This window comes from Vulpes lagopus, chromosome 2, assembly GCF_018345385.1.
Source record: "Vulpes lagopus strain Blue_001 chromosome 2, ASM1834538v1, whole genome shotgun sequence".
Classification (NCBI taxonomy): domain Eukaryota; kingdom Metazoa; phylum Chordata; class Mammalia; order Carnivora; family Canidae; genus Vulpes; species Vulpes lagopus.
Window position 1 is genome coordinate 32,386,458 of NC_054825.1, and position 26,205 is coordinate 32,412,662.

A 26,205-nucleotide genomic window follows, 5' to 3' on the forward strand; every position below is an offset into this window, starting at 1 on the left:
CAGTGTGTTTGAGGAGCACTGAAGGGCAGGACTCCCTGCTGAGTAGGCGTTGTTTCCCCTGGTTGACCAGGAGAATGGTATTGTGTTCCTGGAGACTATGGCTTTCTGGAGGGAGAGAAAGGAATCTTGAATTCCATTGTTGGACATATTGAGTTTTGAGGCAAGGGCAGGACTTCTAGGAGGTCTAAGAGGAAGTTATTTGTTGTTTTAAAGATTTTATTTATTCATGAGACGCAGAGAAAGGCAGAGACAGAGGGAAAGGGAGAAACAGGCTCCCCTTTGGGGAGCCTGATGTGGAACTGGATCCCAAGATCCCGGGGTCATGACCTGATCAACCACTGAGCCTCCCAGGTGCCCCTAGGAGGAAGTTTCTAATAGGCATTTGGAAATTTGGAGTTCAGAATGTGGATTTAAGAATCATATGCATCCAGACAAACACTGGGAGGATGGAGGTGCTCTCTGAGGTGGAGCGAGATGGAGCCCTTGGAGTTGCCCAGTTTAAACCTACCCTCCAGACTCTTGCCTACAAGTGGTACCTTGACTCTGGATCCCCAACCATGGCTTCCTGGCCAGCCTTCTAATCTCTCAATGTGGACCTTGATTGTTGGATTAGAAACATCTAGAAAGAGCTTGAGTAATCTTAGTGCTGACTCCCTTCCTCTGGGAGAGGTGTTACCTTATCCCTGCTTCCTGATATCATTTGCCTACCAGGTCTAGATAGAAGAGACAGGAAGCCTAATGAACTGGTTGGTGTGATACTAAGCTTCCTTTCTGGTCTAGCCTGAAGGTTATCAGTCCCTGTGTTCTGACTCACAAGCCAAAATTCAGTTCATCCTTTACATTTGGTTAATCATGTGCCAGTTTGCTCCAGTCCTTCTTGGTTCTTGACTACCATATTAGCTTTGGAACTAAATCAACCCATTTCCTCTGGTTTGACTTACAGGTTTGTGCTCTAGAAATGGTAGTAGCAAAAAGATACTATGAGAAAATTGACATGGAAACAGTTAAAGATACTCTCTGCCCCCTAATAACTCAGAGTCCTCTTTATGAATGTGCCTGTACAAGAATTTGGGCTGAACTTAGAAGTTGGAAGGAAAAGTCTCCATAACGGCAGCCCCGGTGGCACAGCGGTTTAGTGCCACCTGCAGCCCGGGGTGTAATCCTGGAGACCTGGGATCAAGTCCCACATCAGGCTCCCTGCATGGAGCCTGCTTCTCCCTCTGCCTGTGTCTCTGCCTCTCTGTGTGTGTGTGTGTCTCTCATGAATAAATAAATAAAATCTTTAAAAAAAAAAAAAAAGGAAAAGTCTCCACAAGAGAACATCCTTACTACTACTTTTTTTTTTTTTTAAAGATTTATGTATTTATGAGGGAAGGAGGGACAGAGGGAAGAGAGACAGAGAATCTCAAGCAGACTCTCCACTGAACACAGAGCCCCATATGGGGCCTGATCTCACAACCCTGAGATCATGACCTGAGCCGAAATCAAGAGTTGGACGCCTAACCACCTGAGCCACTCAGGCGCCCTGAGAACACTCTCACCTCTGACACCAAATGCTAGTTGAAGGGATTCCTAAAACTACCCTCAGGTTTTATAATTTGCTAGGACTCAACTCATTGAAAGTTATTATACTCGTAGTTATGGTTTATTCCAGGGAGAAGATACAGATTAATATCTGCCAAGATAAGCCCAATGTGGAGTCTAGGGAAGAACCAACCATGAGGCCTTTCATTGACCTCTCCTAGGGAGTCAGGATGTATTACTTCCCAGCATTGAGATGTGACAGTGTATTTAGACTGTTGTCCAGGAAATTCTCCTGAGCTGTTGTGTCCAGAGTTTTTATCCACTGTTCATGTGGCTGATCTCACTCTCCAGTCTATTTAGGAGGTTGAGCTCTTGATGGCTCAAAGCCTCCATGCTAAATCATGTTACTGATCTGGCACACAGACCTCTCCCCCATTGGGATGACATTCCAAGGGTTTAGAGATTAATTCCCAGAAGCCAGAAGGCAAAGGCCAGACCTCTTTATGGGTAAGGATAAATTCTTTACCACACAACTAGAATAAAAAAATAAACACAAATGAGATTTGGAACACCATTAGGCCCACTTTTAATACCTCATCTAATTCTTAGATACTCCACTAAAACACATCAGATCTGACTCAGTAAAAATTGTCCTAAGATCCCAAGAAGAACTGATCAGCAGAACAACTTTAAAGCAGACCAAAATGAAATTAGCACAGAATGAGAGAAAAGAAAATATCAGGAGGCTGTGGCCACAGCTGTATAAAAAAAGAGAGGGAAAGATAAGATAAAACAAATTATACTTGTCCTGGAAAGGCTCAGTCTCTTAAAGGGCTGCGAAACCTATCTAGAATCCAACTTTCCTAGGTTCTCCTCCCCCTTTAGGAGCTTTGAGGTAACACTTATAGAAAGAAGCATTTTGACAGTCTTTTCAACCAAAAGTTAATAATTGATGATTATGTATGTAAAATCTCACCTGCCACACTCAGGTACAAATGGCTATGGGCTGCTGCCAACCTTGAAGTTACAGAAGACTAGGTAGCAGAGGATGATATACGTTAGAAATTTAACTTTCCTTCAATAAGGAAGAGAGGAATGCCTAGAGAGGTCCTGGGAACTGCCTTTTCTGGGGCAGGATGAGGGGAATGGTTTTAATGACTTGGAATGAGAAGAAAAAGAGGGTTGATCCCTAAGGATATTATGTTCTCAAAGCTATCTGTCACACAGCAGATGTCAGCAGCTCTTACTTATTTCTGTGTTTGGGGAAACTTTTTCCATATTCTTTGGAGTCCAATTTTACTAAGCACATACTTCATGCCAGATATTCTCATTTAGTCCTCATGACTCAAAATAGGTAGATAACCCCTCGTTTCACAGGCAAGGCTGTCGTTGGCTGCAGGATGTGCAGTTAGCAAGGTCTCAAACAAGGCAGTATGATGCCAAAGTGGTAGTCCCTTTATGACTAGCGCTTTGGAGAGACAGACTCCGCTCAACTGTCCACGACACATCTGTTAGTCAGTGCCACCTGAGATAGAAGCAACCCAACCAAAAACCAGAGAGCATGGAAAATAATGTGTCCCCATATCCACGTAGAAAGCTCACATCTTTCACTGGATGGCCTCTCAGAACCTCTTGAGATTCAGGATGTGTGTGTAGATATAATACATTTGACAAAGGTGGATAAGAAATAACTTAGGAAGACAGAGCAGAAGTTGATGGATGCAGGGGGGTAAGGGTGGGGATTCATTGTCACATTGTATCACCTAGTGGTTGATGGCCTGCCAAGTGTAAGGAGATGTCTGGGCCAGGGATCTGGTCATTTTTAGGGTCCTTCACATGCCTGATCTCTAGATCTTCAGCAACCATGTGAGGTGTCCATAGGGTAAAGATCATATTTTATAGGTGAGAAAAAGGAAGTTCGGAGTGATTAGCAGCCTGCCATCAGTCACAGAAGCCAGTACATTGTAGTAATGTGTGTAAAACTCAAGTCCTGTAAATTCTCCAGCTATGTGATTGGAAAGAGAAGACAAATACCTAAGGATTATGTATAAGGGGATGGCAGAAATGTAACCAGCAACCCGCTAAAGGAGTATACAACTGAAACATGCTGTAAAAACTCTGCTTTAGAGGAGAAAAGAAAGCAAAAATGGATATGGGATAGTTAAAAGCTAATAGAAAACAGGTTCCAGAAAAGATGTTTTTTGAGTATCCTTTTATCATGGTTTTCAAAGTGTGGACTGTGGACCGGAAACCTTACCATCACCTGGGAATCATGTTAGACTTGTCAAATCTCAGGCTTTACCTCCTCCCGTCAATGGAGTTAGAAACGCTGGGGGTGGGGCCCAACAGTCTGTTCTAACAAGCACTCCAGTGATTCTAATTAAGCCAAACTACTGTATTTGGATGCAAATCATTTGAAACCTTTACCTCTGTGCCTTGCCTTCTGTTTTAGCACCTTCTGGCTCCTACCACCTCCCCGGAACATCGGCGGCTGATGGTGGGGTTGGTGGCTGATGGTAGTAGGCAGAGTGCTGCGCTGGATTCTGGAAACCTAGGCTACTTTGTGTTTCCTGGCTGTGTGATTTGTGGCAAGTCACGTGGCCTCTATTTCCTCATTGTTGAAGTCGAGTGATCACCTACCTCGCAGACTTGTTGTATACACTAAATTAAATACTAAATGGGCACAAAAGTGACTAACAGTGTCTGGCACTTAGATTGGTGGTCAGTGATATTGGTAAACTCAACTGGACACCTGGAAAGCCCACCCCCTGGTCCTTGCAGGCCCCACATTGAGATGGGGCTGGGGCTATGAGAGCTGCTGTGTTAATCCCTCTTCGTCTCTATCCGGTAAGATCAGAGTAGGTAGGGCACAAAGAAGGAAGTTAAGGGATTGGCTAGTTCAGAAGTTGGCAAACTGGACTGAAGGCCAAATCTGGCTCATACCTATTTTTGTACAGCTCATGAACTAAGAATATTTTTAGGAAGAAATGGTTAAAAGGAAAATCACAAGAGGAATGGTATTATATGCATATGAAAATTATATGAAATTCAAATTTCAGAGTCCATAAATAAAAGTTCTTTGGAATACAGCCATACTCATTCATTTACATATTATCTGTGGCTTCTTTTGTGCTAGGACAGCAGGGTTGAATAGTTGTTGGGACTGAGACTGTATGGCCCACAGTGCCCAAAATACTTATTGTCTGGACCTTTATAGAAAAAGTGTGCTGACCTCTGGGCTAGGTGAAAGATAGAGCATAGAGACGAGGTGATGTGGAAGATGATAAATAGCAAACATTTACTGAGCTCTGGCAGGCACTGTGCTAAGCATTTCTCATGCATTATGTCATTTAATCCTTATAGCAACACTTAGGAACATCATTATCCCCACTTTTCAGATGGGAAAACAGGCTTAGAACTTGTATGGGTCACAGAGCCCATTGGTGGTAGATCCAGGATTTGAGCTGAGGTCAAGCTGGTAACCACTGTGCCCTGCTGGCTCTTGGTGCTAGGTGGGTCATGTTAGGAGAAGTTCTGGGCCTCTGAGATGGGCATGGCTGGGAAGGCAGGATGGTAGCCGGCTAAAGGGAGACAGGGGTGCCTTGTAGCATGATGAAAACTCAGGGTGATTAGATTTTGAATTGTTTATGTGGCTCATTTAATGGAAAGAAGAAAAGCAGGCAGGGAGAGAAAAGAAAAAAAGTCCTTATCACAGCAGATACCTCTGGGCTTAAATCATGCTCTCCCCCTAGCCCAGTGCCAGTCGCCACAGAAAAAGTGCTTATCAACTTCTCCTCTCCCGTGTCTGTTCATTAGCCCAGCCTGCTAATGAGGAGAGGTCATTCCAAAGCCCACATCAGGGTTGGAAAAGGGGAATGGGAGTTACTAGGAACCAGGAGGGGAGAGTTCTGTTGCCTTTTTGTCTGTAAAATAAGAATGTCAAGGAACAATTGTTTCTTCATTACTGTGAATGTGAGCCTTGTGTTTTCAAAGGTCAGCGCCTGTGAGCACATCATGGTTTAGAGTGGGTTCCTATGGTAATTAGGCCATCGTGACTGAGGGCATTTTGTGTCCGGTGACGGGTGCTGGATTTTCCTCTTTCTCTGTGGTACATGCTTGTTTGCTGCAAGTGTAACCATTTTTATTTGCCCCCCTTTTCTTCCTGTTTTCATCCTTTCTGCACCACACGTAGTTCTGGACTCAGAGACTCCCTCAGCAGGTAGGGCTTGCATTCTTTCTGCCTCTGCCTACCACCTGGGACTTAGATTAGAGGGGAACCAGGGAGTGTACCCTCTGAGTGAGGGGTTTCTCTCTTTCTTTTCCCCCCCATCTCTCAGATGAGTGGAGGCTTTCTTCCAATGCCGATGCCAATGGAAACGCCCAGCCCTCCTCACTTGCTGCCAAAGGCTACAGAAGTGTGCATCCCAACCTTCCTTCCGACAAGTCCCAGGTAGGCATGTGCCCACGGGTGGGGTGGGGAATCTGTGAGTGGCACCTGTTCTTGAATCTACACTTGTGACTTCCTGCTTGCCCAGCTGAATAACAGACTAGATTCTGAGTCATGCTTTTGGACAGCTCTGGAAAAGCTCTCGAAGACCAGAGTGAGTAAAAAGTTGGGGGTCGAGAGTAGCAGAGGCATGGGATGAGGAGGGTCTATACCAGGGGATACGAAATGTAAGCCCAGTGTTTTCTAGGGTTGAAACACATGTGGAAATGCTCTGAAAGAGTCCATTTAGCTCTGAGGAAGGGGGAAAAGGTCTGAGCCTACGTGTTTAAAATTCTGGATTATGATAGTCAAAAGAAGAATACATTCTTGTGTTTATTCTGTTAATTTGCTGTAAGGGTTCCAGCAACTCTAGCCATACAGATCATGATCAGGTAACTGTGGGCAGCCCTGAATCCAGCAGCCCAGAGCAGGCAGACGGAAGTTCGGCCGGCAGTGCAATACAGCCTCCACCACCCCGTGCTAGCCTGCGGAAGAACACCCCTAAGCTTGTACAGCTTGCAGTAGGGATAATTTTGCTTCAGTCTATCCCCTAAGTTGTTTTCCTGATCTTTCTTCCTTTTCCTCCCTGTTGCTACTCTGCCATTTTGGTGAACCTGTTTTAATTCAGGTGATACGTGAAGAGTGTTTTTTTACATAGGAGTCACATCTGTGGAACAGCAGTACTTTCTTTAAAAGCAAGCTGTGCTGCTCAAAAAAGTGTGGGGAGACTGTGTTCCTTGTGTGGCCCATTTCCCTGGGCCCGTCTTCTTTGAAGGTGCTCCCAGAACTCACGAAGAGTGTGTGGATTCTGAAGGCCACTCTGGTTCCCACCCCACTTCTCCAGTGATCCTCTGGCTCCTGCTCCTGAGGGCATAAAATTGCACAGAGTCAAAGATGGTGTCTTTCTTCCTCTCCGCAGACCCTGTCTTTCCAGGCATAGAGGTGTCTCTGAGCCACTTCATTAAGCTTTCCCACCACTGCCATGCTCGTCTCCCCTAGGCACAGCCATGTGCATGTGAGGCCGGAGCTGCAGGTGTGCTTGGCCTCCTGAATCCCTCATTGGATGCAGTTGTCTAGTAAATGACTTACCATAGTTGTTCCATTTCCAAGACCTTTCCTAGTGTGTGAGTGTGCTGCCAGGCTCCTATCTCTGCAGTCTCAGGAATGGGTACAGTTGGCTCTATATGAGTTAGGAAGTGGTGCTAATTAATTCAAGGCAAATTTGGAAGCCCATCCTCCTCCCCTATCAGTGACTTAGCCCAAAGGCTAATTCACTCATTCCTTTTGGCTTCTTAGTTCTTCTAAAAGAGAATTTTAAAAGCCTATTAAGTAAATAAAAATTCCTCTTAAATACATTTATTACTGCAGCTTTATTGAGCATTTGTGTGTTCAGATCACGATGTGAAATATTGCTGTCAAGATGAGCCTTATCATGAGGGTGAATACCCTGTAATATTGCCTACAAATCGTGTATTTTATTTTCTTTTTTTTAAGATTTATTTATTTTAGAATAAGAGGGAGGGTCAGAGGAGAGGGGGAGAGAGATAATCCCAAGTAGACTCCTCATTGAGCCGGGAGCCCCATACAGAGCCCTGTCTCATGACCCTAAGATCACAACCTGAGCTAAAATCAAGAATCAAATGTTTAACCGACTATGCCACCCAAACCCCTACAAATAGCATATTTTCTTGTCTGTCACTATCCAGGATTTTTTTTTTTTTTTTTTTTTTACTGGGGTGTCTTAAAGGGAACCTGGCAAATTGCTGATACAGAGGTTTTATTCTGTATATTCAGTATAAAATTGACCACCATAAATAAATAAATAAACAAACCACCCACCCACCCAACTTACAAGAACTTTAGGTCATACATTATTTCTTGGATTTGTTTTCTGAAAGCAAAAATGGCTTCTTGTCCATATAGCCATTGCCAAAGCTGTTAAGTATACACTGGCTCAGACAAAACCAGTTGGGTTAGGCTAGTGACTGCCCTGGCTCAGTTTCAGATGAGGACAGCTCTTAGAGCCCCACAGGCCTGGCATCTCCTTATAAGGAATGGGTTGGGGTCCAGGACACCCAGGGGCCAGAGGGGAATCCTGTTTCCTGGAGCTCCCTTTTGCTACCTTTCCTCCTGCTCGTATGGACCTGCTACCCTGCTCTCCTCATCTCCAAGAACAGGGAACCAGGGCTTCCCTCTCTCTGACAGCATCATGGTGATCTCCAGTGGAGGCAGAGATTGGTAGTTTCTGGAACTATATAAACTAGGAACATATCCAGTTCTTCAAGCAGCCCCATTTCTTCCCCTCCCCCACCTTCTACAAAGATAAATGGAATTTCATCAGTTGCCAGCTAATGGCAGGAATGGAAACAGTGTATGTAGTTCCTGCAATGTTTACAATAAATCAGAAAGTTCCTTCCCTGTAAGATGACAGTGTCTGTCCCCCTCCTTCTTTAAGACAGGAAGGCCTTTGGCTCTGAGTACATTGTCAACACTCTGGGGAAGCATTCTCGCTACAGGGTCAAAGCCCTGGGAGGGCTTGTGCCTGATGTAATGCAACCCTGGCACCTTATATGGCCATAACCAAATTAAGTTAAAAACTTATTGAAACTGATTCCTATCTTTGGACAAGAAGGAATCACATGTGGGACACTGGAGCTCAAAATAGAGTAAATCTGAGCCAAAGTCAAAGTTATCTTTTGCTTACCTCCCTGACAACCATCACTCAACTTAGCCTATAGTCCCTTTGTTGCATGCTAGTTTGAGTGTTTATTATTTATAGAGAGGTATTGTTCAGTCTGAAACTGCCACAACCTCCAGTGCATTTCACCGAAACTAAGTCAGTCCCAACTTGAGGGTTTTAGCCCTACTAACTACTGATATGGGGCCACTTGTTTTTGTATTTTTGGCTGGTATGCATGGCCTCATTCCACTGGCACCGTCATGGGCACCCTGTGGAAAGGATAGGCATCGAGTTAACCTAGGCTATCCAGCTCATTTCTTCTTGATCCAGGTTATTTGTAGCTAGAGAACAGAATTTGTTATGGGATAGGTTGTTCCCTGGTTCTGGGGTTGATATTCTAATCCAGACTCAAAATGCTTGATTTCTTGCCTATTTACCCTTTGCCTTTCTACCTGCAATCCACAAAAAATAAAAAACAACCTTCAGATAGACCCGTACCCCTGCACTCTCCCAGTTTGGGGATATAACCCATATACTAGGTAGTGACCAAACTCTTAATAAACCTCATCTATGCAATTTAGACGACATTCTGGTTTTCCTCTGGTACCTGGCTCAGTTTCAGATGAAGATAGCTCTTAGAGCCCCACAGGCCTGGCATCTCCTTGTAAGAAATGAGTTGGGGTCCAGGAGACCCAGGGGCCAGAGGGGAATCCTGTCTCCTGGTACTCCCTTTTGCTGTCTTTAAAGATAGGATAGGTACCTTTAAAAATAGGAACCAGTGAGGAAAAATCTAGGTGTCTTAGCTTGGGCTGCTATGACAAAATACCATAAATAGGAGTCTTAAACAACAGACATTTCTTTTTTTTCTTAAGATTTTACTTATTTGATGGAGCACACAAGCAGGGAAAACAGCAGGGAGAGGGAGAAGCTGATTCCCCAATGAGCAGAGACCCCGATGTGGGGCTTGATCCCAAGACCCCAGGATCACAAAGGCAGATGCTTAACCAACTGAGCCACCCTGACACTCTCAGACATTTATTCTCACAGTTCTGGGGTCTGGGAAGTCCAAAGTCAAGGTGCCAATTGATATGGTTCCTAGTTAGGGCTTTCTTCCTGGCATATACTTTTTCACTGTGTCCTCACCTGATGGAAAGAATGAGCTCTCTTCTTCTTACAAGGACATTAATCCCATAATGGGACTTCACCTTCATAACCCCATCTCACCCTAATTATCTCCTATAGGCTCCATCTCAAAATACCATTACTTGGGGCAAGGGGTTCAATATATGAACTTTTGCGGGGACATGCACATTTAATCCATAACACTAGGAAATAAGCTGTTCTCATTTTATGGTCCAATTTCCAGTTGAGCCACCAATTGACAATTCTCATTGAAATGAGGATTGTTCAGGAGATTTACCCCGTTTCCTCTACCCCACTGAGACCCAAGGAGGAGCTAGGACCTGTGTTGAGGTAGAAGGAATAAGATGTGACCTACAGCTTCCTCTCAGTCTAGAACCGAGCTTTGGGCTGAAGCCAGGAGTGTGGGGCTGGTCACCCCACTGTGGGATTGTCTGTTTGGTGGTGCTCTGGATGGGAATGGGGCAAGGGCTGGACTTTGATGAACAGTCCAATTCGGTACTCAAATCAAGTGCTTCGTTGTCTGGTCCCTTTGTTCTGTGTGCATCAAAATGGGAGACTACGTGCTTTTAATCTTATGCCTGTCTTCCTCCTAATAATTAGTTCCATCAAATTGTTTCCTTTGAGAAAAGAGCACATGTGGATTCTAAATCCTTAGCATTCTCTTCTTGGTGAGCTTTAATTTGTTATGCTTATGGAATTGAGTGCTAAATCTCAGTGATTCAATTAAGACATCTGTCTCCTGTGAACACAAATAAGGATGCTTCTTCCAATTCTCTATTTCCTAAGGGAAGAGAATGAAAGACATTCAAGTGTTTCAGTGAACTTAAACTTTTAGTGCTAAGGGCATGAAGAAGGAAATCTTTGAGAAGAGTTTGAGAACACTGGGGGGCTCTTGGGGCATCTTGCCCCAACCTTGAGACCTTGGGCACCCATCAATCAGGAGGGCTGACGAAGGGTACAGGTCAGCCAAGGATCGCCGTCAGACTGACTTAACACGTGGCCTCTCCTGGGCTGAGATGTGAGAGAGTCAGGCCTGCCTCTCCAGGTGAGTAGGATTTAGCCGTTGGCCTCATCCAGAGGAGAAATGTAAGGACCACAAGGAGTCTAAGCTCAGGGTTTGCTTAAAAACACATCAAGAATTGTTTTTCTTCATATCATGTTATGCTGTTATTTCTAATGGTCATCCTTCTTTCCATTTCCTTCCTCTTTCTTTTTTCCCCAATTTGATACTATCTCTTGAAGATAATGCTAAAGGTTCTCTCCCCCACTCGGCCTCCTCTCCCTAAAGAGGACCGCTTTGCATGGCAGTGTCCCACCACCCCCAGTCCCTCCAAGGACTCCCTCTACCTGAGCTCACCAAAGCCTTACGTCCCCCCCAGCACCCCCAGCCAGCAGAGGCCCTCACGACCGCAGCCTGTCCCCATCTCCGTGGCAGCCAGATCCACTCCCAAACGTGTGCCGCACCCCAGGCCATCGCTTCCAGGGTCCACATTCTCCCGTGCTTCCTCCCAACCCTGGCACCACTGTGTGGCCACCAGGACAGTTGACAGTGAGAATGTGAGCTCTAACCCACGTCATGAGGCAGTTGGGAATAAAAAGGTCAGCAGCTTATATGTACCTTGTTTATCCAATAACATCTGCCGGGTGGCAGCGGAAAAGGCCTCTCGTGTTGCACGTGACCCAGCCACGGGCACTCCCTCGGAAGCTGCAGGCGCTCGAGCACCGGCTCCCGGCATTGTCCCCTGCACAGCCGGCACGGGAAAGCCACCCTCTGCTCCTCCTGACCCTCCCAAGCTATTCTCTGACATCCATAAAGATGCTGCTAACTGGGGTGCGAGTCCTTCCCTGTGTGCCCGGCCTCCGTTCCCAGCTGCGATGAGACCACCACCTGTGCTAGGGCCCCAGCTTTCCTCTGCTCCCGAAAACCGGAAGAGAAAAGAACCTTACCTTTTGCAGCCGTGTTATCCAGACAAGGCAAGGACTTAGGAATGTGTGTGTGTCTTCTACACCATCTCTCTTGAGATTCATGCAAGCAGCTCGCTTGTTTTCTGGGCTGCCTCCCCTCCCTCTCCTTGTCAGCATTGCTGCAGCTTGAGTCCCGAGTTCTTCTCTCTAAACACCTCGGCACAGTCCTCTCTGTCCCCTCCCTCTCTTTCCTGGTAGTATGTAAGTATGCTGGAGTGTGGGATCCATATACTAATAACGTGGTGAGATTCGGGGTGTCGGTGTTTTATCACAAGGTGCCAAACAAATTGTATTTGCTCCCAAGCTTCTGGGCTCTGCAAGCGGTTTGGGGGTAAAACACAGCCTGCCTGCCTGTTCTGTTTTTCTTTGTCTCTCTCTCTAAAGTGTTAAAAGGAGTCAAAAATAGATGGATGGAAAGTAAACTTGGATGGGGTTCCCTCTGTGTCATGGAGTGTCAGGAGGCCAGCTGGCCAGCACCGGCTGTCTCATGTACTCTGAGGAGCGGGCACTGATTAAATAGTTCTCAGAGTACATCACTGCATGTCCAGTCTCTACTGTTTAAATATGGAATTCCTTCTTCCCTGCCATGCCCCTTTACATAACGACCCCCTTATTTCCTACAGGACGCCACTTTCTCCAGTTCAGCCCAGCCTGAGATAATAGTTGTCCCTCTCTACCTGGTTAATACTGACAGAGGGCAAGAAGGCACTGCCAGACCTCCAGCATCTCTGGGGCCTCTTGGCCCCCCAAGCCCGGCGACTGCCCCTGCCGCCCCACTTCTGACCTTCCCGACTCTAGATGATTTCATTCCCCCTCGTCTGCAGAGGCGATCCCACCACAGCCAGCCAGCCAGCGCTCCTGGCCCCCACTCCCCCGTTAGCCAGACACCACCATCCTTCTCACCACCTCCTCCGCTGGTGCCCCCGATACCGGAGGGCCTCCGCAGAGCCTCGGAGCCTGACCTCACGGGAGCTGTTTCAAGTACCGTAAGCTTGCCGGAACCCCCTCCTCACAGCTTTCCTGAATGTCTGCTCCTGGCAGTGAAAAACCCCTTTGTCACTGAAGTACTAAGTCGTGAGGGAAGTGTCCACTGCCACTGTGCTCGTGTGGTGACTGGACCCCTGTTTGCTTTCCTCAGAGTGCATGCCTCCTGTGCGTGTGCGTGTCGTCTCCTTCAGCTGCTCACGAGCCCCTTGCGTGCCTCTGCCTGTCCTGTTTGGAATGCACATCTTCTGGAAGAACCCCGTTTTCCCTCTGAGAACCTCCGTGGCCTTTCCTTTGGCTCGTGATGCTCTTGAGAGGCCAAGCAGATGTGGCGTTGAGAGCCGAGGAAGGCTGAAGAGCTATGTAGGAAAGCCAATGGCAGCCTCTCCACCAGGGAGCAGTGAGCTTCTAGGGGAGGAAGATTCCCTCTTTTGTTGATTTAGCAAGTAAACTTTTATATATGCCAATGGCAGAGAATAGTTAAAAAAAAAAAAAAAAGAAAGTTGAGTTTAATTGAGTAAATGGCTCTAAAAGACTTGCACAAATGTTGGGACTGTTTTCTCCAAAGGCAAAAAAAGTGCTGCGTCCCCCTGACTAGTGGCTCTCAGGGGCCTTTGCGGCAAAATGTTGCTTCAGGGGTCAAGTGAAGGTAAAGGGCCTTGATACGTCAGGTCCCATCCCTTGAGGGATGAGTCCCCATTGTAGGTGGGGAAAGTCCAAGTGCTTTACAGGAGAGGTTGAATCAGGGTCTTTATTTCTCCTCAGGAGTCCTGAGAATCAAGAGGATCTCAGAACCTCAGAGTGAATTGTAAAATGGGAATGTGTGGATCTACTCAGGGGCCTGTGGGGTGCAGTGGGACTGAGCCTGTTAGAGTTGCTAGGATGGTGCTTTCCCACAGAGAGAGAGAATGCTCGATAACTGTTAGCTACATTGCTGAGGACTTGCCCTTGCAAATGGGGGCCAGAGTCCCTCAAAAATAAGTTATTGGCTAATTAACAATTAATGAGCTCCTACAGTGTTCCAGGCATATTGCCAGATTCTGTAGGTACAGCTATGAACAAGGCACAGCCTTTGTTCTTGAAGGGTTTTTTTGGGTAGCATATTGGCTCCGAAGCTTAGCATACATGGGATTATCTGAGAGTCAAGGAAGCTGGTTTACATCGTCAACTCTAGGTTATACTCCTAGAGTCGTAATTGAGTGGATCTGCAGAGGGGCCTAGGGCTCTGATTTCATAACCCACATCCTGAGGATTCTGATGCTGAGGGTCCTTGGACCACATTTTGAGATATAGTGGGTCATGTAATTGGCTGATGCAGCTAAATGCTTAGTAACATCCCTTTGTGTAAAGGTGTATGCCTACCAAACTGGCTCTCATGATTCATTGAGCTGAAGCCAGTCATGCAAAAAGCAGAGAAACTCCTTTTTGGCTTGTAGAAGAATTTGTAGCCAGATACCAGGCACACCAGAGCTGGGAATGGCTTCATTCTGGTCTGGGACCTCTTCTCAAATCTCTAGGTGCGACACAATGCAATTAGGTCAGGACTCAGCCAAACATGGTCCAGGGGCTTTGGATATCCTTCCAGCTTTGAGCTTTGCAGCTCAACCCTGATGAAGGAAAATGCTAGATTGTTTCTAAGCACTCCCCTCACCCTAGCCCAGCTTATAGGCGTATTGAGAAGCTGCTCTTATTTCGGAGGGCACCCGAATAATCTGTAGATATTCTTCCCTTTGGCACAGGGTGTTTCTCCAGAACAGTATATAAAGTGAGATGTTTTTAGTGCCATAGTATACAATTGTGAGTAGTTTTGTTGTATGCTCTATAATTTATCATCTGTATAGATCTAGATGTTCATACTGAGTTTTGTTTCAGGGGTGCCAGGACAGGTCAGTTAGGACAGTGTCCTCAGTTTCTCCAGCCTGACTGATCAGCCTGGTATAGACTTCCAGGGGGGACTTCAGCTGATGACTTATTTGGTTTGGTCCCAAGTAACCGTAAGGTGAAAAAGGAAACTGTTTGGGATCCTTCACTCAATGAGAACTGTGAGGAAGAGCACGAGCCCCTGGGGATGGTGGCCAAGCCACAAGTTGAGATTTGCTCCATCTGTAGCTATTTGAGAATAAGAGGGAAGAAGAAAATTCATGTGAATTGATCCAGATTCTTTTTGTCTGTAGCCATTTTTGTGATGTTCCAGAAATAAAAGACTTGGGCCACAGAATAAAATTTTGTAAAATACTTCATGTTTACATGATCTATCCAGACATCACAGTAGGCATTTATACCTTAGGGAGCCACATGCCTGATTTTTGTGTGTGTGTTTCTCAGGAGCATTATGGCAGTGTTTTCACGGGTGTATCATTTATCTTTATTAAATCACTTGGGAAGTAAATTAAGGCAAGTGTAATTTTTTTCTACTTTACAAATGAAAAAATGGAGATGAAACACTTCTGAACAAGAACATATTATGCCTCTCAAGCCTTGGGGAAAGATTTTATTCACTAAATTGAGCTGTTGCTCATAACTAGCAGCTGCAACATTAGGGCACTTTCAGAATTGACTGAAGCCCCTACTGTGCGTCAGGAGCTGTCCCTGGTCCTGATACGTTCTTTCTTTTATGGTCACATGTTTTCTTGCTGCAAAAGTTGTTCGGAAACACCTTTACAAAGAGATGGCTCCAGTCATTCAAGTGATATTTATTTAACAAGCAACAACTGTCTGCAGAGTCTTATGCTAGGTGCAGGGGTCAAAAGGAGGAAGGGAGGCATGGCTTTCGTCTTCTCTGGAGCATACTAATTGCTTTGAGCCATACATTAATCTGGAGAGTAACAATCAAAGTCTTGCCTTTCAAACTCCTTAAGAATGACATTCTGGCTAGAGGTCCAGAATAGAAACTTTCTAAGAGTTACAAGTGTGATAGGTGAAACTGTGTATATATCCTTACTTACTACATATTGAGGTCTTGTTTTTCTGTCTTTAAAAAAGACTAGCATCATTCCCTTCATGCAAATTATAATGTTAATAGTAACAGTTCTATTGGTTTTTATAGCCGAGACCTCAGGTTTTTGAAGTCAGGATTTTCTTTTTTTCTTTTTTTTTTTTTTTTTAAGATTTTATTTATTTATTCATGAGAGAGACAGAGAGGCAGAGACATAGGCAGAGACATAGGCAGAGGGAGAAACAGGCTCCTTGAGGGGAGCCCAGTGTGGGACTTGATCCTGGGACTCTGGAACCATGCCCGAAGGCAGAGGCTCAACCATGAAGCCTCCCAGGCGTCCTGAAGTCAAGATTATTATGTCTTTACCATTTCAAAGATCTTTGTCATTCAGTACTGGAGTGGGGGGCGGGGGGGGGGGGGGGACTCAGGATAGAACCGGGTAACACCCAAATCTCAGAATCAAGTGCTAGTAAGGTTGTTGAGTGATGCAAATAAATAAGAGTGGCTTTCTAGGAATACCAATATGTAACTTTTCCCTACTCACATCAACGGCTTCTTGTCCTCATGTTGTCTCATGTTTCTTTAGACAAGTATACTAAACTTTCCTGATTTTTCCCTTAAACCAGCTCTCATTCTCGGATCACATTTGGAATTGCATGAGTCTTGCATGTTGTTCTATTTTGTTTTGAATTTCCTTTTTCAGTAACCGGATTGATCCACGGCTATTACCAGGCGAAAATAATGATGTTGCTCAGACTTCAGTTACACTCACCTTCCCTCTCTACCCTTACTAACACCAACAAAGAGACTAAGCATTCCAGATTAAACTCCTAACTGGAATTAGTGACGTCTCATTGATTACATTTCTTTTTATAATTAAGGTCCTTGTAAAGCTATACATTTCTTCTTTTTAAAAAGAACATTAGGTTTCACATACTTACAGTTGGTCACAGTGTTTGTTCACTTTTCAGGATTCAAGTCCTCTACTAAATGAAGTTTCTTCATCCCATGTTGGAACCGATTCCCAGATCGCTGCACCAGTTAGCAAGTCATCATCTGCCTACCCCTCTACGACAATTGTCAATCCTACTATTGTACTCTTGCAACACAATCGAGGTAAGGGAACTTCTCAGAGCGCCCCCCACTCACTGGCATCAACAAAGCTATTCTGTGACTTCCAGGGGCAAGAATTCTCCCATTCCAGAGAAATTGTCACAAATCTCCTCCCTTCCTCGATACTGTCTGCCCCTGTTTAGTCACTCCCATGACCCACAGAGTAGACCACAGCAGGGAGACCGGCCCCTGATATGAGATGATGTCAGATATCTGTGTAAGTAAACTGGTGTAGCGCGTATTCCGCACCTTGGGTGTTTACGGTTGTTTTCAGATGGTAGCACCAAAAGAAAGAAAAGACAGAAGGGAAAAAGTCTGTGCACCTTAACTCCTCATCATGAGAATTTGAATCAGAGCTTTGCTGGGTAAATCTAGGTATAGCAATAATATCTCTTTTAATAAGTCGTGTAGTTCTTTGACATCATGAATTTTCTAGAAAGCAAAATTTTGAGTACCCAATTTTTTTTAACTTTTTTTTTTTAATTTTTATTTATTTATGATAGTCACACAGAGAGAGAGAGAGAGAGAGGCAGAGACACAGGCAGAGGGAGAAGCAGGCTCCATGCACCGGGAGCCCGATGTGGGATTCGATCCCGGGTCTCCAGGATCGTGCCCTGGGCCAAAGGCAGGCGCCAAATCGCTGCACCACCCAGGGATCCCGAGTACCCAATTTTTTTTTTAAAAAAGCATAATGGGTGGAGACCTTTATAAAATATCAAACATGTTTTTGTGCCTCTAAAGCAGGCACTGGACTTTCTCTTAGTGACTCGCTGGCCTAGACTCTTGCCAGCATTTATCACACTGGGCTGTCATTCAGTGCGCCCTTTTGGGACATGAGACTCACGTGGCTGTGTATGTCCCGTATGCTGTGTGGCCGATAGAGCTCTGCTGAGGGTGTCCACATTTGTTTTCTATAGTTCTCTTACATCTTCTGGCTGGTTCTTCCCTTCTCTGAAAGGGCATTTAGGTAAAGCAGAAGTGCTTTGAGGTAATAGTTGTCTATGTTGACCCTTCTGCTTTAAAATTTCAGAAGATGACCTTAAGTCTCAAGTTTTTACTAGTTGGAATTCAGTAGAGAGAAAAACTTTTCCTTCACAAAAATCCTTTACAGTGTAAAGTGTAAAGTTGTCAAGCTGTTTCATAGAGCAGAAAGGGTTTTTTAGTCTGAGTTTCAAAAAAGCTAGGCGCCAAACCTCTCCTTTTCTTGATGCGCTGTTTGCCTACTGCATAGCTCCCCCTGCCCCACCCCCACATTACTTGGATCAGAATGGAACTGGAGTCTATTTTTAATTGTTTTCCATATTAAATGGAGTTTTCTGTTTCCTGTTTCTAACTTGTAAAACAGATGAATGAAACATTTCCTCTCACTTAAAATCTTCCCACTTGAATCTTAGTTATTTTAGTAATTTTATTTTTTTTTCACTACGCATAGCCTCCATATTAACTGTCCTCCACGAATCTTGTTTTTTCAAAGATGATAAGGGTCCCAAGCCCCACACTAAACTATATAAGACTCCATTCTCCTTTCAGCAGGGCCATACTCCTTACTGGCAAGAGCTTTCTCTGCCCAGTGTCCATAATGCAGGACAAAGTGAAATTTTGGTTCTTTATGAACTTCTTTATGACTTGTCTTTTTAAAAAAAATCCAGAAACAATTTAGTTCAAAGAAGGAAAGGCAGTTTCTCTAAAAATGGGATTTATTCCCAAGGCAACTTGGTTTTTGGGAAATGCCAAGTGTAATGTCAGCTGCTTCCACCAGGTCCCTCTGTTGACACCTAGTGAGACATCTTTGGGCACAAAAATGCTTGTAGTTCTTTTTTGTTTCTTCCCTGGGCAAATGGATTCCTCTTACTTGCCTAAATGCCTTTGGTTCTTGCCTTTTTCTTTTGTGCAGTCCTGCCCTTTGGGTTTAAAGATCAGAATTGTGCTGCCTGAATCACACATCCTTCAGTAAAGGATACAAGTATATTAGTTTTTTGGAATCAAAGTAGCTTTTCTTAAAGAGCAAACCATATGTTCCCTGTGGAGGTGGAGCAGGAAGAGAAGAGGAGAATGGAAGCGCCTTGCCACCTAGCCTTGGATTACTAGTTGTCACTGGGGTTTAGGTCATGTGTTTCTGGCCTTGCTTTGGAATTTACCCAACCTGACAGCAGTGCTCATAGAAAGTACCCGTAAAAACAATTTAACTATTGCAAAATCTCCTGAGAGAATGATAACTTTACTCTACTTCTGGAAGTCTAGTTTAGTCATCCTAAAAAAGATTCCCTTTTTTTCTGGCCTAGATGGCCAGGGCACAGTGTGACAACAACCCTCTCTCTACAAGCTAGGTCCCCCAACTGTAGATAAATGAGGGGGTGCTATACATCTGCCCTGGCACTGATGAGTATGCACAACACAGCTCCTCGTCCCTCTTCTCATACCACATATGTGAGGGCAGATGACTTACGATCAGTCTAGAAGGAGGATTTGAACCAGAAAACTCAGGACTGAAGAGGTGCATGGGTCCCCTAGCTCAGAGCTTCTCAGTCTTTGGTGTATGTGGTCTTGGGAGTACATACTTGCAGATTTGGATTCAGGAGGTCTGAGGCAGGGCTGAGATTCTGCATTTTTTCAGCAATTTGCAGAACACATCAGTGCTTCTAGTCCATAGACCACACTGGAGAACAAGAGCTTAGTGGTTCCCAGACTCTGGATCTCACGGTCACATGAAGCAGCCTGGAGCCTACCCTAGGGTTGCTAATTTCTAACTATAGTAAATCACAACTCTGAAAAACAACTACTGTTATCCATATCACATGTCATTCTCTGAAAGAAGGGCCATTTCCACTGTGAGCCTCTAGCTCAGCAGTGCCTGGAAAGGAGGTGTGAGCAGGCATCAGAATCTCCTTCTCTGAAAGAAGGGCCATTTCTCAGAAGTAGGAACATAGTCTTTTAAGTTGAATAAATTTGCTTTTGCCTGGTGAGGAAGCCCTTGCATCTGGTTGGCAGACTGGACTCTGGAACCATAGATCCGGTGGACATTTTGATCCAACAGATGAGGAAATTAAGGGAAGAGTTTACATGATTGGCCAACATGCTCTAGCAGGTTGCTGGCAGAGCTGAGCCTAGAGCTCAGCTGGGCTTATGTTATCCAGCTCAAGTGAACTTCGTCCACATCCAGAGGTGGACAGGCTGTTCTGCTGGCTGGAAGCACCCCTGCTGCTCTGTTTACTTCTTGCCCACATGGATTCTGGAGGGAGGGTGGGGCCGCAGCCAAGGGGGATGATGACAGCACCCTTGGGCTGGCAAATGCTCTATTTATATCTATGTAGCTGCTTTAAATTTAGCAGCTGTGGAAGGTAAAGGTCATTTTTGTGCTTATCCCAAAGCACGTACACACAGAACTTTCAAAAAGAGAGTGGCCTCCGTCCACGGGTGCCCAAGAGAGTGAGGAACTGATAGACCATCGTGTTGGGGAGCATGGTGGCCTGGAGATCAGGATTGGAAAGAATTCTGCACTAGGAGTTGGGGACCCAGGTTCTAGGTTCTCCCTCTGACGTTCAGCGACATCATGGGTAGTTTGTGCTGCTTATCTGAGATGTCTCAACCCACTAGATTTAAAGTGTTAACATGTGTGAAAGCTCTTAAAAACAATGTCTGGTGTTTGGTAAAGCTCTCAAGAGGTGGTAGCTGCCATGACAGTTCTATTTCCTTCAAACTTAATGAGACTGGGGTCATTATAAGGTCCTGGTCCCTTAAAACCAGGGGAGTTAAAATAAACAAACAAACAAACAAACAAACAAACCAGGGGAGTTGGGAGGGTCTCCTTCCGTGATCAGATCACCTTGAAACCAGGTGTGAACAACAACCAAACAGAGACTGTTCCCTGAATCTTGGTGCAGATGTAGGAGGGAGGCTTGGAGACACCACACCTGGGTAACGGAAGCCACGTCAATGCCCCGATATCCAGCTGGGGGTGGTGGCTGCCACACAACATTTCAGCATCTAAGCCCAAGGGACAGTTAGGATGCCAGTTTGGGGTGCTAACAAGTTGTGGCAGGACTTCCTGGTCTTACCATGTCTGTGTGAATCTCACAATGTGTATCTTTTCTTTTATCACAGAACAGCAAAAACGACTCAGTAGCCTTTCAGGTAGGTGCCAAATATTTATTTATATGCTAACACCTTTGGTGTGTGAGCCACAAAGTCTGAGGAGTTCCTCCAGTGTGCTAGGGATTCTGTTGCTGGACCACAAGGACGATGGAAGCGTGACGGTCCTGCCTCCTCCTTGCAGTTTGAAGGGGTGGAGGAGGCACACCAGATCAGTAACCCCAACTAGCACACATGTCCTGGGCAGCTGTGATAAGTGCCTTGATGGGTAAGAACAGGACAATCTGAATAAAAAAGAACAAAAAGTTATACCTTAGGTGGAGCATTCGAGGCAGGCCTTACTAAAGAAGTCCCCTTTCTGTTGATTCCAATCCCTCTTCTAGAATTGAGTCAGTCAGGGTTAGGGAATGTAGGCAAGTTCTTTTCTTGTTGAGTGGCAAGCCCAGGTGCCAGTAAATGACCCTGCATGACAGACCCGGGTGAGAGCCTCTAGCCTAGCAGTGCCTGAAAGGGGGTGTGAGCAGGCATCAGAATCTCCTGGAAAGCTGGTCCAAAACCCAGATTCCACAGCTCCAGAGATTCAGATTTAATGTGTTGGTGAGAAAAAAATAATAATGTGTTGGTGAGAACTTACGTTTCTACCCGGGTCCCCAGTGATGCTAATGCTGCCTGTGTACTGACCATCTTAAGGAGCGAGTCCCATCAAGAACTGGCAGTGGTGGGCATTGATCTGCTAGATAATCAGGTGTCAGGGTGCCCTCCCTAATAAAGTGTGGCCACACATGGCCAGAACTGTGGGGAAACCCAGGGATGGGAAGGTTTCACCGTGTCCTTACGGCTTTCTGTAGCCATTCTGCTTTGAGTCCTTCCCAATGGTTAGGGGCTGGCAGCTTTAGGCAGGCTGCTAATGATCTAAATCACAGGTCAGTTCTTATCTGCCAAATGGGAAACGCAGTAATGCCTCGGAGGTTCTGCTTATGAGCAGCCTACACCGAGCATTGTCACTCACTAAGTGCTTGGTGGATGTGAGTTTCCATTATCAGCAGGCACCTCCATGGATTCATGCCTCATTTTATTGTCTACTCTGTATCAGGCCCTGAACCAGGCTCTGTATCCATATCCAGGAACTGTGCTGCCCCCCAGCAGCCCACAGTGTGGTATAATGGTTCATAACCATTTTTTGGTGGCGGACTCATTTGGAGAATCTAATAAAGCCGGTAGATTCATTTATAGAAAAAGCCTCAAGGTCAAGTGTGCACCTGGTGGATTTACAGATACGTGTGAATCTGGAGCAAGAATCCCTTATCTGGTAGATACACAAAAGCCTGAGCTGCTTCACGATTTCTCTGTTACTTCATGTTTGCTGCCCTTGTGATTCATAGAGAGCCCTGTGGGGAGAACATGGGGTTCTCACACCCTCTCAGCTTTATCGGGACTTGGCCCCAGGGCCAGGAAGGCTGTGGTTGAACACAAGGTGCCCTTCACTGCCCCCTCCTGACTCTGCCACACCAAATCACTTCATTCCCTGGCCCCAGCCCGGGTTGCTGAGAACAGGGTGGCTCTGAAGCAAAGGTAGCTCCTGTGAACACCTTCCTGCCTTTGGGATTTGGAAAAGAGCCGTGGAACGGCTGAAACAGGTGCACAGACACAAGTTAGGAGGCACACAGTTGGGTCCTGGCTCTCTCCTCTTATGACGTTGTTTATCCCCGGGTAAGTGACTTTATCTCTCTATGGCATAGTTTCCTCATGTGAGAAATGGGGATGATAATCCTCATCCTTTCCTCAGAGCTGTGAGGATCGTGTGCTACAGGAAGCAGGGTATGCTTTGCACACTGGAAAGTGCTATGCAATGTTAGGGCTTCTCCACCAGTCTGGCAGGCTCGGGCCACTTCCTTGGCTTCAGAATAAGCCTAACGTTTCTGTCTTCCTTGAGTTTTGGAACAGACCCATTAACGATATTTGATAGAGTGGGACGTCAAGTAAGTGCTCGCTAGATGTTAGTTTTTGTTGAAAAAGAAGGAGCACCGTTCTGTTCAGAAGCTCTTGAAGGAAGAGGGCTGGCTGGGCTCACTTCAGTCTGCTCCCTGGCAGCAGTGGGGCTTTGCCCATCATACCTGTCATGATGGCACTTGATGGGCCAGCCACCTCCCTTGACACCCCCCACCCCCATCCCATCCCAATCTTAACAGGTTTTTATTGAGCCTTTATGGGGCTTTTTATTTTTCTTTTAAGATTGTATTTATTTATTCATGAGAAAAAGAGAGGCAGAGATATAGGCAGAAGTTGAAGTAGGCTCCCTGTGGGGAACCTGATGCGGGATTCAATCTAGGACCCAGGATCACAACCTGAGCCAAAGGCAGACACTCACCCACTGAGCTACCCAGGTTTCCTCTTTATGGGGCTTCTTGTTCAATGAGATTCATTCAGAATCGAGAGCCACATGGTGTTTGGCCACCTCAAGCTCATGGTTCCCTTGGGGAGATGGACAGAGAAACAAGTCAGGGCTGGGGCAGAGGGTCTAGCCTTCCTTAGGGAGGTGTCGGCATTTCTGTGGTCCTCAATCACTGAGCTTTGGGTGTGAAGGAAAGGAAGCTGCCCCCAGGCACTGAGGCCCTGTGCCAGGTTGCCAACATTGTCACTTATGTAGTGACCCTTTCCAGCACCTTCCTTTTAAAAGCTCAGTGTAAAACTGGAAGGAAATGCTCCAGGATGTCCTGTTGAGGTTTTGGTATTTGCCTCGTGAGCTATTTCTCACGAAATAGCTCACGAGGCCCTCATTGTCCTATACATGCCAAATGTAGTCCTGTCACCCTCATGGTACAAGACCTGTTGTGTGAGGTTTTCACTATATGTAAAACAAGAAACAACTTTCTTTCTTTGAGGCTGCAGTTCATCTCTCTGTACACTGAAATCCACTCAACCAGGAGTCACATGATCACAGTCTTCCAAAGTAAAATAATTCAGGGCTAATTTTTGTAGAGCCGAAGAACTCTGATAGCTTTAGAACAAATCTATGAACTGTCAACTTGAGTTTTGTAGTTAAGTGATTGTTGTTGGAGCCACCTGCTCCAACAATTTAAAACATTTCTCTGGGTCTGGAAACCCTGAGAATGCCAAGTTTGTGATCTGTTACTTCTTAAGAGAGGATGCTGGAGTGAGGAGTGTCAACGCCTCCAAGTACCAGGTGAGACAGTTTGAAATCAGCCTCCCCTGCTGCTTCCTGGTGACACTCAGGAAGACCTTCCCAGGCAGGAGGAGAATGCTCAGCAGAGCCATGTTTAGGGTAGACTTCAGTAACTTGAAATCGCCTTGCACTTCCAGGCTTCCTGCCAAATCCTTGGCCTTCTGTGGGAATTGCCTAGGAACATGAGAACTCATCCCAAGAGTCCAGTCTGGTCTCAACATCCTTCAAAGCTCATGGCTATGATGCCAGGGATCCGGTTGTCTGAAGCATACCCTGAGCTAGGTCTTGCACAGAGGGTTTAGAAACCATTCTGCCGTCACAGAATGAGTACTTGTGTGGGAAGTCAGTTTGAAATCCAGGCAGGGTAATTCTACCAGCAGGGCCAGTGGTGAAGGTTGTCGTACCTGAGCATGTGGACGCACTGGTTCCCCACTTCCCCAGCCCCTCCTACACGCAAGGACATCTCTGACTAGGGCACAACCTCACATGTGCCCTCAGGCCCCTCCTTTTTTACTGGATTTTGGTCTCTACCAGCACTCTGCACCCTTTCCTTTATCAAGGATGAGATGCTCTCCCTCAGTCAATGAACAGAAGCCGACTGAGCACCACCTGATTGCCAGGGTGCCTCTTGGCCCTGTTCAGCCTCCCCACGGGAGCATCACCACTAGGACTTTGACTCCCCTGGCTTAGACCTTTTCGGATCCCTAACCTCTCGACTTCTGTGGTTCCCACCTGCCATTGTCTGTGCTTGTGTGCTGACCCCCTCCCTAGATACCTCCCTACTTCCTGCTCACACGTTCATCCCTTTCTCTGCGGTCTGGCATCCATCCCACTGCCCTCTGAACTTGAACTTGCTCCCCCACCAGGTGATCCCGTGACTCTTTTGCCTAATGGAATGGCCCTGTCTCTGCTTCAGTTTCCCTTCCTCCCTCCCTCCCCCCTCTTCCCTCCCGCCCTCCCTCTCTCTCTCCCTCCCTCCCACCCACACCATCCATCCATCCATCCATCCATCCATCCATCCATGGGTGGAATCACTCACTTCTTGGAATCTTGTCCTCTCTGGCTTCAGTGAAGCCTCGCTATTCCTTTCTGGTTCATCCCCTCTCCCTCTGATAACTCCTGCATCCTTTGGGGGATCCCTTTTGCTCTCAAGCCTGTCACCATAGCATCCCTCAGCATGTGACGTCAGCCCTTGATTCTGCTCACGTTTACTACTCTACAAACTCTTCCATCTATCTCCCTGACCTCTTCCATCACTTTTATGCTGATGGCTCAGGAATTGCACTCCTGCCTGGGCCCCTCACAAGGGCTCCGCTCCCCTATTTCTTCTAGGGCATTTTTATTTGGACATCTCACTGTCTGAGTTACTGTGTTGGAATGGAAGCAGCCATCCCTCCCTGCCTTCCCAGCCTAGTCCTTTTACTAACTTCTGTTTGAATCAGGCCGGGCCTGAAGCCTTGGTGCCATCTTTGAGGGAGCTACGACAGGATATGGCTCAGAGAGAACCAGTGGAGTCAAGTGTCCCTAGAGCAAGTCCCAGCTTGAACACATGGCAGCCGTGTGACCTCAGCAGGTCCTTACTGTTTTTAAAAATGGACAGGTAATGGTTTCTTCCTCATAGGATTATTGCGAGGAGAACTGAGATAATGTATATGAAGAATTTAGCACAGTGCCTGGCACCTGGTAACCTCAGAATAGTTCAGAGGCTCCTTGCATTTGCTAATGCTGTTCCCTCTGCCAGGGGTACCCTTTACTTCCTGTTTGGCTCTGAAAGGTCAGCCCTGAACCTAAATTCCTCAGCTAAGTATGATGTGGACTCTACCCACCTCTGATCATCTTGCATTCTCATAGCTACCTCTCTTGCCCTTTCTGTCCACTGGCCATTAGCTCCTTGAAGGCTTGCACTCTGGGAGGTTTGCCCTCATGGCCACAGGACATGTGCATGCATAGCCACAATGCCTTCCCATAGTAAGTGACAGGGTTTGGGATTACAGAGTATACAAAGTAGTTTTATAATCTGTGGGCTACACCTATTATGTTTATTAGCTCTCTGTAACCTCTAGTTCTGAATCAAATTTTATTTTATTTATTTTATTTTATTT

At 46.0% G+C, this 26,205-nt stretch overlaps 1 protein-coding gene across 50 annotated transcripts in view; it reads left to right on the top strand.

Annotated features, from left to right (window-relative positions):
- Positions 1–26,205, top strand: part of SORBS1 (sorbin and SH3 domain containing 1) — a 227,573-nt gene that overhangs the window by 122,010 nt on the left and 79,358 nt on the right. For 28 of the 50 annotated variants that reach the window (XM_041745746.1, XM_041745745.1, XM_041745752.1 and 25 more), the window contains 6 exons: positions 5,717–5,743; positions 5,862–5,974; positions 11,076–11,807; positions 12,422–12,784; positions 16,689–16,833; positions 20,932–20,961. In XM_041745746.1, the coding sequence (XP_041601680.1) occupies positions 5,717–5,743; positions 5,862–5,974; positions 11,076–11,807; positions 12,422–12,784; positions 16,689–16,833; positions 20,932–20,961 (1,410 nt within the window). Of the gene's footprint in view, positions 1–5,716; positions 5,744–5,861; positions 5,975–11,075; positions 11,808–12,421; positions 12,785–16,688; positions 16,834–20,931; positions 20,962–26,205 lie in introns of those variants that run through there. The other 22 variants (XM_041745755.1, XM_041745759.1, XM_041745778.1 and 19 more) reach the window with 7 other exon arrangements.